General features: G+C 48.3%; 1 protein-coding gene across 6 annotated transcripts in view; it reads right to left on the minus strand.

Annotated features, from left to right (window-relative positions):
- SGSM1 (small G protein signaling modulator 1) overlaps positions 1-12621 on the minus strand; it is a 78140-nt gene that overhangs the window by 23218 nt on the left and 42301 nt on the right. For all 6 annotated transcript variants that reach the window (XM_060121224.1, XM_060121223.1, XM_060121220.1 and 3 more), the window contains 4 exons: positions 8478-8607; positions 5940-6004; positions 3916-4061; positions 338-466 (listed from right to left, as the gene is read on the minus strand). In XM_060121224.1, coding sequence (XP_059977207.1) covers positions 338-466; positions 3916-4061; positions 5940-6004; positions 8478-8607 — 470 coding nt within the window. The remainder of the gene's footprint in view (positions 1-337; positions 467-3915; positions 4062-5939; positions 6005-8477; positions 8608-12621) is intronic.

Genomic DNA, 12621 nt, shown 5'->3' on the forward strand with positions numbered 1-12621 from the left:
AGTATATCTATGTCAATGTCAATACCCTGGCTGTGATATTATAGTTTTGCAAGAAGTTACCACTGGGGGAAGTTGGATAAAGGATGAGATATCTCTGCGTTATTTCTTACAAGTGCATGTGAATCTATCACTATCTCAAAATGAAAAAGTTATTCAAAAAAATGACATCTGTGGCGTTTGTTGTGTTTCTATTGGACTGCGCTGCCCCCAAGCTTCCTGACTCCCCAACATCTCCCTGCCCCACCTTGGTCCACCATGGGACCAGAGCTCCCCCAGCCCCACATTACCTGGGTCTTCTTGCTGCCAAAGACCCCACTGCCCATCAGGGGTAACCAACCTCCTTCCTTTCTGTTTCTGTCATCCCAAACTGGTAGTGGCCCAGGAGGAAGGGCCACACGGCTTTGCGGATCTCTGGCTGGATGCCCCCGTAGTAGATGAGACGCAGCAGCTCCCGCTCCTGGTAACTCTGTGGTAGGTGCGGGGGAAACAAAGGATTTGCTCAACAGGAAACCAGGGGATGGACTCTGTGACCCAGCAGTCCCGCTTCTCAGACTTAGCCCTCAGTGATCATGCTGTGAACAAGCAAAGCCACATGGGCCCAGATATCCATCGCGGCATCATACAATAAAGCAAAACCCCAGGAACCCCCATAACTGCCCACCAATGGGGGAATGCTGCATCCCTACACGGGAGTACCACACGGAGAGTAACTGGGCAGCAGGCGCATTTATGAGAACCTACATAAAAGGACGTTCAGTGTATATTGTTAAGTGTAAAAAATAAGATGCAGAATAGGTCGAGGGTGAACCCATTTTTTTAAAAAACAAAAACAAACCCCAAAGGTCAGAATATAATTAACATTTCTACTTAATTTTTAGTCAATTTTGTGTACTGTGCTTATTGGGGAATATTATCTTGGAGTTATTAATCTTGACTCAGCACTAAGAAAATTGTTTTAAAGCGAATTAAACCAAAAAGGAACCATTTCCATCTGATTCTTCGTACACTAATAGCTTTTGTGCACACAAGAATGACTTTAGCAACTGTTTGTTGTACTGTGGAATAGATTTGTCCTCTTTCTTTTTAAAAATTCATTTCCAGGCAAAGGCTTTGCAGATACAATTTGTCAAGCAGTCACGCTGGGGGACCAGAGGGTCCTATCTGTGTGTGTGTGTGTGTGTGTGTGTGTGTGTGTGTGTGTCTGTGTGTGTGTGTGTGTGTGTAAAGTGCCAATGACTGCCAGAAGGTTACCCTGAAGGGAACTAGGGTCCTGTTTCCTCCCACCTCTTTACTTCACATTATAAAATTAAAAGCATGTTTCATTTCTTAACACTAGTCTTAAATGTACCCAACCACAATGGCAAAACCAGCCATTTTGTTCCTGTTAGGAATTTTTATTCATATTGTATTGACAGCCTTGTCAATGCTGTATAAAAATTACGGAGCTATTTGGGGCTGAGGCTGTGAACGCTTCATCAAAAATCTGTGTTCTCTTCTCCCGGAGTCCATAGCTGGACTCCATTTCCCAGCCTCCCTTGCAGGTAGGTGTGGCCATGTGACTGGGTTCTGGCCAAAAGGATGTAAGAGGAACTGATGTAATCCATTTTCAAGCCAGGGCTTTGAAGAAGCGGGTGTACTCCCTTCACACTTCCCATTTCCCCTCTGCTGGCTGGAAGGAGGTGACCACAAGGCCCCAGAAGATGGTGGGGCCACAAGACTGAGAGATCCCTGACCCTCTAGAGGGAGGAGAGATGCCCACTCACCAGGAATGTCCACCCAGGACTGTTAAGTGAGCAATAAATACACCTCTATGGTGTCAAGCAACTAAAAGAGCGGGGACTACGTGTTACTGCAGTGCAGTCCACCCTGACACCACGATGCAACCAAGCAGATTGTGAAAGGGTTGGAGGAGTGTTAGATGAAAAATATTCATTTTTGACTATTGTTTCAGCCAATTTGTCCTTAGGATACTGCCTCCCAAACTGGGGAGATTGCGAGGAGCATTTGGGGAACTTTCTTTTCTTTTTTTTTTGGCCGCAACACGCAGCCCATGGGATCTTAGTTCCCTGACCAGGCATCGAACCTGGGCCTTTGGCAGTGAAAGCACGGAGTTCTAACCACTGGACTGCCAGGGAATTCCCTGGGGAAGGGGAACTTTCAAAATATAAATTCTTGGGCTCCACTCTTAGAGGTGCTCAATCAGTAAAGCTGGAGCCCCTGGAGTGGAGCCCAGAAGTCTATAAATCTTTCGAATTCCTCAGGAAATGTGCACTCACTCTCACAGACTGCCAGGGATTATGAACACTATAACCTTTCAAGAAAGGTAAGCTGGCATATCTATTTAAATTTAAAATGGACATCAAACAGTTACATTTCTAGGACTCTACCCTCAAAATAAGAGAACTAGTACAGAAAGGTATATGCTTATAAAGATGTTAACTGCAGCACTGTTTGAAATAATTAAAAAAAAAGAAAAAGGAACAGCCCAGATGTCCATCATTAGAGGAAGATTTGACTAAATTATGGTCCACCCACATATAAGGTGCTAAGGTTCTAACGTGTAATAGTTTACTTAGAGATCTGAAAGATGCCTTTGATATAAAAGTAAGTTGGTCACTTAAAATATGTTACTTCATTAAAAAAATGAGTTTCAGTTTTATCTATATAGACGTATCTGTGGATGTATAAGTACGGGAAATGTATAACAGGGTCTACACCAAACTGATACTATTCATTAATTCAGGGGATCAGAACTAGGGGGGGGTGCAGCAGAGAGAGCATATTTAAAAACTTTAAAAAAATTCTGTACGCCTGTGTTCTGCATTCTTTGAATTGTTACAGTAAGAAGGCATTCCTCCTGTAACTTAGAAAAACAACTATTTCTGGCAAAAAAAGAAAACCACCCTTCTGCTTGTCCAGGTTTGGGAATCAGCTTGTTTTTCCCACTGAGTCTCCTGGCATCCCCAGATTAATACACAGAATAGCACCTTCCCCCAACGTGGGGAAGCCAGGCTGAGCCAGGTGCTCACCAGCTTGGCGCTCCCCAGGGAGGAGGGACGCAGCTGACGGAGCCACCGCATTTACCCAGCGTGGAGGAAATGGGTATCTCCTCTGAGAGCCTGCACTTGGCAGCAAACCAGTATTTCTTAGAGTGGATTCTGCCTTCCACCATATGTGGTACTTTTCCAACGAAGGTCCCTGTGGCCACATACATTGGAAGGAACGTTCCATATGCTCTCCCACACTCCCCCAATTTCCTGAGCGTGACAAGCATATCAGCATAGCCAAGGCTCTGACAAGTCCTGCAGGATACAGAAAGCTGTTTAAGCTTGTTTCCCAAATTATTTCTCCATGAAACTCTTTTCACACATAAACATTTCCCTTCCAGGAATATTTGTACTCTAATAAGAAAATCTTAGAAATCTATCTCCAGGTGAAATAGCTAATGGTAGAATTCTCAAGCCCTAGGACAAAGATGAGAGAAAAGGGTTTCATGTAGTGGTGGGGTTTCCTTGGTCCAGCTGCCTCCCTCTAACTTAGCTACTCTCATCATTCTAAGTAGCCAACTGGACTGTAAATTCTTCTGGCCGGGAAGTCACAGCACATCATACAGGACCAAGCATACAGCTGATGCTTAATAAATGCTTACTGGCTGACTCATTCTTTACTCCTTCCAGGCAAACATATGTATTTTCCACCCTCCCTGATCCTCATCCCAATGGGCAGAAGCAGGCTGTGGGTGTTGGAACTCTCGAGGAGGGGACCTTCAATTTGTGTATGGAGAACCCAAGGATGTCACAACACCTGAGTCCCCACGCAGGTGGGTCTATTCCTCAGATGATAAGAAGTCCCCCCATAGTCTCTGTCCCCGCAAAGTCTCTGCCCCATGGCAGGCCGAGCCAGGCCAAGCCTTACTGTGCTGTCCTGCAGGTACTGCTCCCAGATCTCGGCCGTCAGCCCGTGTCCAGCATCGCAGGGCAAGTCCGGAGACACGATCATGTGATTGACCAGGGCTGACAGGTGGGTCCTCACAGTGGACAGGTGTCTGCAGTAGGCAAGCCCTACCGGGGAGGAAGGAAAAGTGTCATTGTCCACCATCCAACACCCCCTGCCTTGTCTCACGGAGTCTCCAAAGTACTGTCCTACCCGCAATCTGATTGAACCCTCGTGGCCAGCAAACTGTCATCATCCTCCTTTTCCAGATAAGGAAGGTGAGGCTCGGAGAGGCAAAGTCACTTGCTGGCTTAACTGCTTAACAGCCCTGTGACCCTGGGGAAGTCATGTCACCTTTCTCAGCCCCAGCACCTCCTCTGCTGGAAACCAAGGCATTTAATTCACAGGCTGGAGGCAGGAAGAGGCCAGTGACTCCACGGGCTTGCTGTGCCCTGGGGTGCCTCCAATCCATACCAAGAGAAAGAGAATGGGAGAGAGGGGATGACTCGTTCAAACTGCAGCGGGATAAAGAAGGCCCTGGCCAATCAGTAGCTGGGGAGATGCTGAGGGCACTGGTTTGCTTTCAAAGATGGCCCTGGCCCTTCGAGCAATTCCCACCAACTTGCCCCCCTTCATTTGCTCCACCCTGGGTGCCGGGTCCACAGGAAGCACTCAGCCGGTGCTGGCCTATGTGCGCTTTGACCATGCCCGTTCCTTCTGGCTACCGACCCCCAACTCATCCTCGAGTCCCAGAGAGGACCCTGGACCATCTGGAGCCTGAGGACTCACCCCTACCAACAACAGGGGTAATCATGATGATTACGATGAGGATGATATGATAGCTAACATTTACATAGCACACTCTGTTCCAGGGAGCTGTTCCCAGAGCTTACGTAACTTAGTTGATTCTCACTACAACCCTGTGAAGCAGGCACTCTTACTGCGCCCATCTTATAGGTGGGGAAACTGAGGCACAGTCTGCGTGCGTCACTTGCCCAGGTCACGTTGCTAGGTGTTGAGCTGGGATTTGAATGCAGACTGTCTGGCTCCAGAACCTGGGCTCTCAACCATCATCAGGGAGGAGCCACACCATGTGATGACATCAAGGCCCATCTCAACCCCCAACCCTTCTACCAGGAAGCTCTTCCATTGTGGTTCCATAAATACTCACCCAATGCCTTCTTCACACCAGGCCCTGCGTTAGGCACTAGGGATGGGTAGTAACAGAACAGGCAAAAACCTTGATCTTGGGGAGCTCATGCTTTCCCTGTCTCTCCAGGCCGATACGACCTGCACTGTTTTTTTGCAGGCCCAAGCAGGATATACTAACACTTTCCTAGAATCCCTGAAAATACACACATTGTATCTTCCCCATCTAGGCTGTGAGACAGGGGAAATAAAACCTGCTAAGAATCAAAATAGCAGAGTGGAAAAAACAGAGGCTTTGCCACCAGGCAGGCCTGGGTTTGAGTCCCAGCTCTGTCGCTTATTAGCCGTGTAACCTTGGGCAAGTCACTTTGCCTCTCTGTGCCTCAGTTTCCTCATCTGTTAATTGGAAATAATCAGAGCACCTGTATTATGAATTTAGTTTTTAAGTTTTGGGGAAGGGATCAGGCCATCTTACTCTTCTGCTCCTGCCTATAGGAGAAGGGGACTGACACTTACTGAGCACCGACTGCATGCAATGCCAGGTGCTAGGGGCTTTATACACGCTTTCCATTCAATCCTGAAAACAAACCCTCTAAGGTGGGCACTGGAGATGCAATGGTGATTAAACCAAACCCCTTCCAGCAAGTGTTCACTGCCTCCCCTTAGGACCAAGGGAGACATTTTATGCCCAATCTGTAAATGAGGAAATTGAGGCTAAGAAAGGTTGATGTAACTTCACCAAAACTAGACACCTAGTGACTAGGAGTCAGGCTCCTTCCCCTGATATTGATGGCATGCAGTAGGCACTGAATAAATGCTCCCTGGAGACCACAATGGCAAATAAGGCCAATACGCACATCCATAGAAGGCTCTGGAAAGAATCTGGTACTTCATATTGTCACAGAGAAGCTTTAAGGGAGCCCTGTAGGAAGGAAGGAAGGGAAAGGAACACACTTAGTACAGATCCACACATAGCCCAGGATTGCTGGAGAGGAGCATAACTCGTTATCTCTAGGGAGCAGATTAAAACCAGCCAGTCAAGTAGACTGGGGGTGTTACTGTTTCTATCTACACAGCATCACTGCCCCTTCTTCCGCTATCAGCTTGGGAGTTAGCTCCTCCCCAACTCTGTCCCTACGGTTTGGGTAGAGCTGATTCTACCCAGTACATGACTCAGCTTGGAGTCACAGTTATTGGGTCGGGGGCGGGGGGTGTCACATGATCCAACCTGGGCCAATGAAAATCAGCCCTGGAACTTTTGTTGGAACTACTAGAAAACAGACACTCTTTTCTCTGCTTGAGTTCCTAAGCCAGTGGGATGTAGGGCAGCAGCTGCTGGGATCCGTTTTTACTACTGCACAGGAAGGGCCAGCTTGAGAATGAAACCATCATAGACACAAGCAGAGCCAAGAGCCAAAGAAACAGACATCCCTCTATGGAGCATCTCGATCCAGCCATGCCTGAAGCCACCATACCTCTGGATGTCTCAGTTCTATCAAGAGATTTTCATTTGCACCAGTTTGAAGTGGGTTTCTTTCACCAGCAGAAAGTGTTTTGACACCTTTTTATTTTTTGATTGGAGTATGGTTGCTTTTCAATGTTGTGTTAGCCTCCACTGCACAACAAAATGAATCAGCCATACATATACAGCCATATGTCCGACTTCTAAAGTGACCCCGCTGAACCAAAGTGGAGCCAGACTGCAATTCGGACTCTGGCTGACTGCAAAGGCGGTAATGCCTCAGAGCTCCTTGCATGGGAATTTGCGGGGGTGGGGGGGGGGCTGTTTTGGCTGAAAGAAGGCCTCAGAATTGATGGAGAAAACAGGACTGCTGAAGGTAGCGTTGTGCATTCTTGGAGAAAACAGAGTGGAGGAATATTACACCCGTTAAAAACCCAGCGAGACTGGGAAGGAGGCATGGCTGAAGTCCTCCAGTTATGCACGTGGAGGCATTAAACATTAAAGTCACCCTCCTTGTGCCCTCAGGCTGGTGAGGCTTGGCTTCCTCGGGTTACATAAGGACAGCACCACACTGACAGCTGCCCCACAGTGGCCTTGGCCGTCTGCAAGGTGGTGAGTTCCCTATCATTACAGACGTGGAAGCGGATACTATGAAAGGTACTAGGTTAGAGCAGCATTTGTCAATTGTCCATATGCACCATCAGCCACAGAATCACTTGGGGTTTCTCCAGCATGTGGATTCCTAGGTCCTGCACAGACCTACTCAGTCACGATCTCCAGTAAGTGGTCCAGGAAGCAGTACGTGATGCCCAAAGTGATTCTGATGCCTATGAAAATGTGAGAATCTCTGGTCATTTCAGCGCTTCTCAAGCTTAAAAGTACACACACGATCTTGGGACCTTGTCAAATGCAGATTCAGCTTCAGTAGGTCTGGCGTGAAGCGCAGAGAATCTGCTCGGGTGATGGTACTGCTGGCGCGGAGACCACACCCTGAAAGCCAGGAAGTAAGTATATGGCTTTATCTGATGCTGGCCCCCATCTACACGCCCATGACTGAAGACTGGACCGCCCACTGGGACAGAGGCCCAGCAAAGGAAAAAAGAATTCTATTCTCCCAGGCCAGGCCAGGCGGGGTCAATGGGAAACATGACCAGTCTCAGGAATGGGCTGCGTAGTTCCAAGGAGACAAAGCCCTGTGGGCAAGGAGAGAGGTGATCTGGGGATTTAACTTTTTGCAATAAATTAAAAAGTGTCATTTATTGAACATCACCATGTGCCAGGTACACATGCTGGCCACTTCAAACCATTATGTAATTTGTCCTTACAACAGCTACATGACGTAAGCATTAGTATCCCCACTTGTTGGAAGAGCAAACTGAGGCATGTTTGGTTGTCATTAAGTAATATTTCCAGCTTCCGCCTTCCAGGAGTGTGGTAGGACACACTTCCTGGTCCCTTGTTGGTGGGGCCAATGAGGTGTGAGTGAAAACGTAAGTGCTGCACTCGGGCTGGAGCATTTAACCACTGGTTAAACCCCATCCAGAGCCCCAGTTCCCTCAGTCACCGTGATTCGCAATATTCAAGATGGCGGTGGCTCCATCTGCCGGGCCCTTTAATGTGGAGAAACCAGAGCCCCCAGCTGACCCAGGATAGACACACAGCATGAATATGCACGATGGACAATCCTTTATTGTAATAAGCCACTGAGGTTTTAGGATTGTTTGTTACAGCGTCATAATCTTGTTTATGCTGACCGATATATGTAAGGAAGCTCCAACAGCTAGACTTCACATGGCTAGGATTTAACCCAGACATGGACGATTCTATAGCTTATGTTCACTCCTCTGAATTCAAGGCAAGGCAAGAAATGGGCATCTGCAAATCTTTGGTAAATCCTTCCGTTCCCTCCATCCACAGTCCAAGCCCCTCATACCTCTCATGGTTGCAGCCATTGGTTGAGCCACCATCAGCCGAGCCACTCTGTGAACAGGAAGATTTCCGTGGGCTGGGTTGCCATAGGGATGGCAGGTTGCTCACGGAGACATCCATCAGGTCCTGGGGGACTGTGGTGGGTAGAAGGGGCAGAGGAAGAGCCATGGTTAAAAGCCTATGTGGGTCACAGAAACCTCACCCCAAAGCAAGCAGCTCACCCCTAGACCAGCACAGGGATAGGGAAAGACTCTGAATGTCACAGCAGGAGACAGCGACCCCAAACCAGGTCCTTGAGCCCATCCGAGCCAATGAAAGCCACCACCAAGATTTCGGGCCCCCAGCAGATGGGCAGAGCCGATGAAAGCTGAAGAGACAGAAGGAGAACAGACAGAAAGAGATCAGAGCCAAGGAAACAGGCCCAATCCCCGAGCAGGAGGCCAAGCCTCACCATGTTGTCATTCAGTTGTCCTCATAGGAGGCTGGCAGGAAGGAAGGGGAGCCTGCTGGGGACGTCTGGGGAAGGCTGATGGCCTCGAGTCCCCAGAGGTAGGTCTCATGGGGAGCTCCTGGTGGTGAGATGTAAGGAAGCCTGACTCAACAGGTGAGGCAGGCCACCCAACAGCAAGGGGACCCAGTGGAGTCCCCACTGATGAGGGTGCCTGCACTGTCCATGGTCCTGGGCCTGTAGCTGCTCTACCAAGAGAGCCTCAAATAGGTTGGCAACCCCCCAGAATCATGTTGAGGGGGCATGTTGAAAAGCCATATGCCTGTATCCCACCCCTGACCTACTGAATTAAAGTAGGTCCTACTATATGCAGGCTGGATCCTGGAGATGCAGCCCTTGAGTCCGTGTTTCAAAAACAGTTTTGAGGTAGCAGCCACATTTGAGAACCAAGAGGGCACAAATGATCTCCTAACTCTTGGACACTGGTGGTTCCTGATCAATTGCTCCCAAGGATATAGCACTTATAGTTTCCCTTACTGTTTTCTTTCCCAGGTCCATGGAAACCTCAGCATCTGCAATGCTGCAGAACAAACACACCGGTGACCCAGGCATTAGAATTTCTACAGTTAATTTCCTGGCCTCTTGGTGCAAAAAAGTTGTTTTCTCTAGGACAGGGCTTGGTAAATATTTTCTGTAAAGGACCAGGTAGAAAATATTTTAGGGTTTGCAAGCCACTATCATAACCACTTGACTCTGCTGCTGTAATGCAAAAGCAGCCAAAAACAAAAGGCAAACAAATGAGCATGGGTATGTTCTAATAAAACTTCCTTTGTGGACACTATAATGTGAATTTCATATCATTTTCACATGTCACAAAATATTATTCTTCTTTTGATTTTTTTTCGATTTTAAAAAATGTAAACACCATTCTTAGTTCATGAGCTATACAGAATGAGACTGGATTTGGCTTGTGGGCCATAGTCTGCCAAACCCTGCTTTAGGAAATTAAGAGGGGTACTCATTTGCCCCATGAGCCATGCCTCCTCAAGGATGACTGGTAATACCTGGCCTCTTCCCTTGGGCTCTAAGGAGAGGGGGAGCTGTGGATCTGGCCCCCCTAGTCACCACAGATCCGTAGCTGACAGCGTCTGCCCCCACCCACTGACAGAATAGAAAGCTGCCTACAGAATGAGGTTCTTGAGGCCACCAAAAGTGGCTTGTTGCCCTACTCCTCCCCATAGACTCACCAATGAGCTGGACGAGAAAGACCAGTAGGCCCCTGTAAAATGTTCTAGAAAAGGTCCCAGTTCTCAGCCAGTCTCAGGGAAGCACTGATCAGTTTCACGCAGATGTGGCAAGCGTGCCTCCACCCCCAGCCTCTCACACCCTGCAGACATCATCAATGGATCCCTCTGCTACAGAACCCGCAACACTCCAAGCTGCGTCCTGCAGCACGGAGGTAGGACAGTGTGAGGGCATCAATATTTCTCCTGCCTCCACCTCCCCCGGGACCAAGACTCAAATGACAACATGGCAGAGGTGGCTGGCACCCAGCCCCAGGGGTGGCGAGAGCCCAGACACTACTGGGGGGCTGCGGCTTCTGGCTTGATGTGGGGAGGGTGGTGTCCCATTCGGTCTGCGCCCACCGACTGCCCCTGGCCACCACTAACGCGGACCGTCCCGCAGGAACCACCATCCAGGCAGGGCCCACGGAGACAGGGGAAGTGCCACCCACAGCACTGGAAGCAACTTAAGAGGCAAAATAAAAAGCCCTGGTGAAATGGAAGGTCTGCGGTGACAGGAACACTGAAAAGGCGAGAAGAACAAATTCCCCGGGGCTTGAAACCTTCCCCTGTCCTGTTCCACTTAGCTCCCATGGATTGTGTTTGATCAGAGGAAGAAAGAATGCTGTTACCTATAAAGTGCCTACTCTGTGCTGGGTGCACATCCCCTACTATATGCAGGGGACTGCCTTATCCCTAACGACCCTGTAAGGGATGCATTTTTTTTTTCCTATTTTGCAGAAGAGAAAACTGAGGCTCAGAATGGTAACACAACTTACTCAAAGCCTCACCTTTTTGACTAAAGTCCCCCTTTCTCTTCCCACTAAGAAGAGCTGTCACTTCCCGAGCTCAAGTCCTATCATTATCCCCTTTTACAGATTAGAAGACTGAGGCACAGAGAGTTCAAGCAGCATGCCCAAGACTACTCAGCTAATAAGTGGTGGAGCCGGGATTCCAACCTAGAGGATCAGACCCCGAGATCCTATTCATACTCTCTCAGCTGTTTTCCTACTGGCTGTTGTCTCCCCAAACCATCCTTGCCCTAGACCAGCGGTTCTCAACTGGGGTGATGTTGGCCTCCCAAGGGACACGTGGTGATGTCTGGAGACATTCTGTCCGTGACTTGGGAGTTAGCTAGATGTTACTAGCATCTAGTGGGTACGGATGCTGCTCAACATCCTATATAATATATAAGACTCTTCCCTCCTCCACCCACAAACAGTTATTCAGCCCAAAATGTCAACAGTGCCAAGGCTGAGAAACCCTGCACTGGGCAGGTGCTGTCCAATACAAGTCCAATGTGAGGTACAAGCATAATTTAAAATTTCCTAGTAGCCACACTAAAAGGGTAAGAAGAAACAGATGAAATCAATCAGCAATATGTGCTGTTTAACCCAATAAACTCCAAATGTTATCTTTTTTTTTTTTTTGGCCGCATGGCGTGGCACGTGGGATCTTAGTTCCCCGACCATTGTTGACCAGGGATCGAACTCGCACCCCCTGCAGTGGAAGTGCAGAGTCTTAACCACTGGACCGCCAGGGAAGTCCCACCAAATGTTATCATTTTCACACAGAATCAATATAAAATAATTAATGAGATATTTTACATTCTTTTTCTTGTTACAAAATCTTCAAAATCCAGTGTGCATCGTACACTTACAATTTGGACTAGCCCCATTTCAAGTGCTCAGGACCATATGCGGCTCACACCTCCCATACCAGACAGTACAGAGACTGTCTTGGCGACAGAGGGGTCTGGAAATGCCCTTCTCTGACTGTGAACCCACCTAAATGCTTGAGAACTTGTCTTTGCCTCCTCTGTGCACAAGAAGCAGGCACAGAACCAGGTGGTGGAGACAGGGGTGAGAAGACACGGAAAGGGAGTTTAGAACCATCTGTGGCCACATCGTTCCTCCCACAGGGGGAAACTCTTCTCTTATCATTTAAGGCAGGCCTCTGTATACTTTTTCTGCAAAAGGCCAGCCAGTAAATATTTTTGGCTTTGTGGGCCATGTGGTCTCTGCCCCAACTAGTCAACTCTGCGGCTGTGGCTTTTCAAGCAGCCACAGACCATATGTAAATGGATGGGTGTGGCCGTGTTCCAATAAAACTTTATTTACAAAAACAAGCAGTGGGCTGAATTTGGCCCACAAGAAGGGGTTTGCTGATTTCAGATTTAGGCACTTCCTCAGAAAGAACTTTACAGACCTTACAGATGAAAATCATAACATGACTGTTTTGTAAACTCTGTGACGCTCAGGGTCCTGAGAAAATCAACCAAGCATGGGGGTCACCATTTCCATGTGGGCTGAACCTGACCTTGAGGATGAAGGGAGTGAAGCCACAATGCCCTCCCCTACCCTCCCATCAAAACAATCTGCATGGAGTGGATGTAAGAAGCACAAGCTCTGGAGCCA

Source organism: Lagenorhynchus albirostris, chromosome 14 (genome assembly GCF_949774975.1).
Source record: "Lagenorhynchus albirostris chromosome 14, mLagAlb1.1, whole genome shotgun sequence".
Taxonomy (NCBI): Eukaryota; Metazoa; Chordata; class Mammalia; order Artiodactyla; family Delphinidae; genus Lagenorhynchus; species Lagenorhynchus albirostris.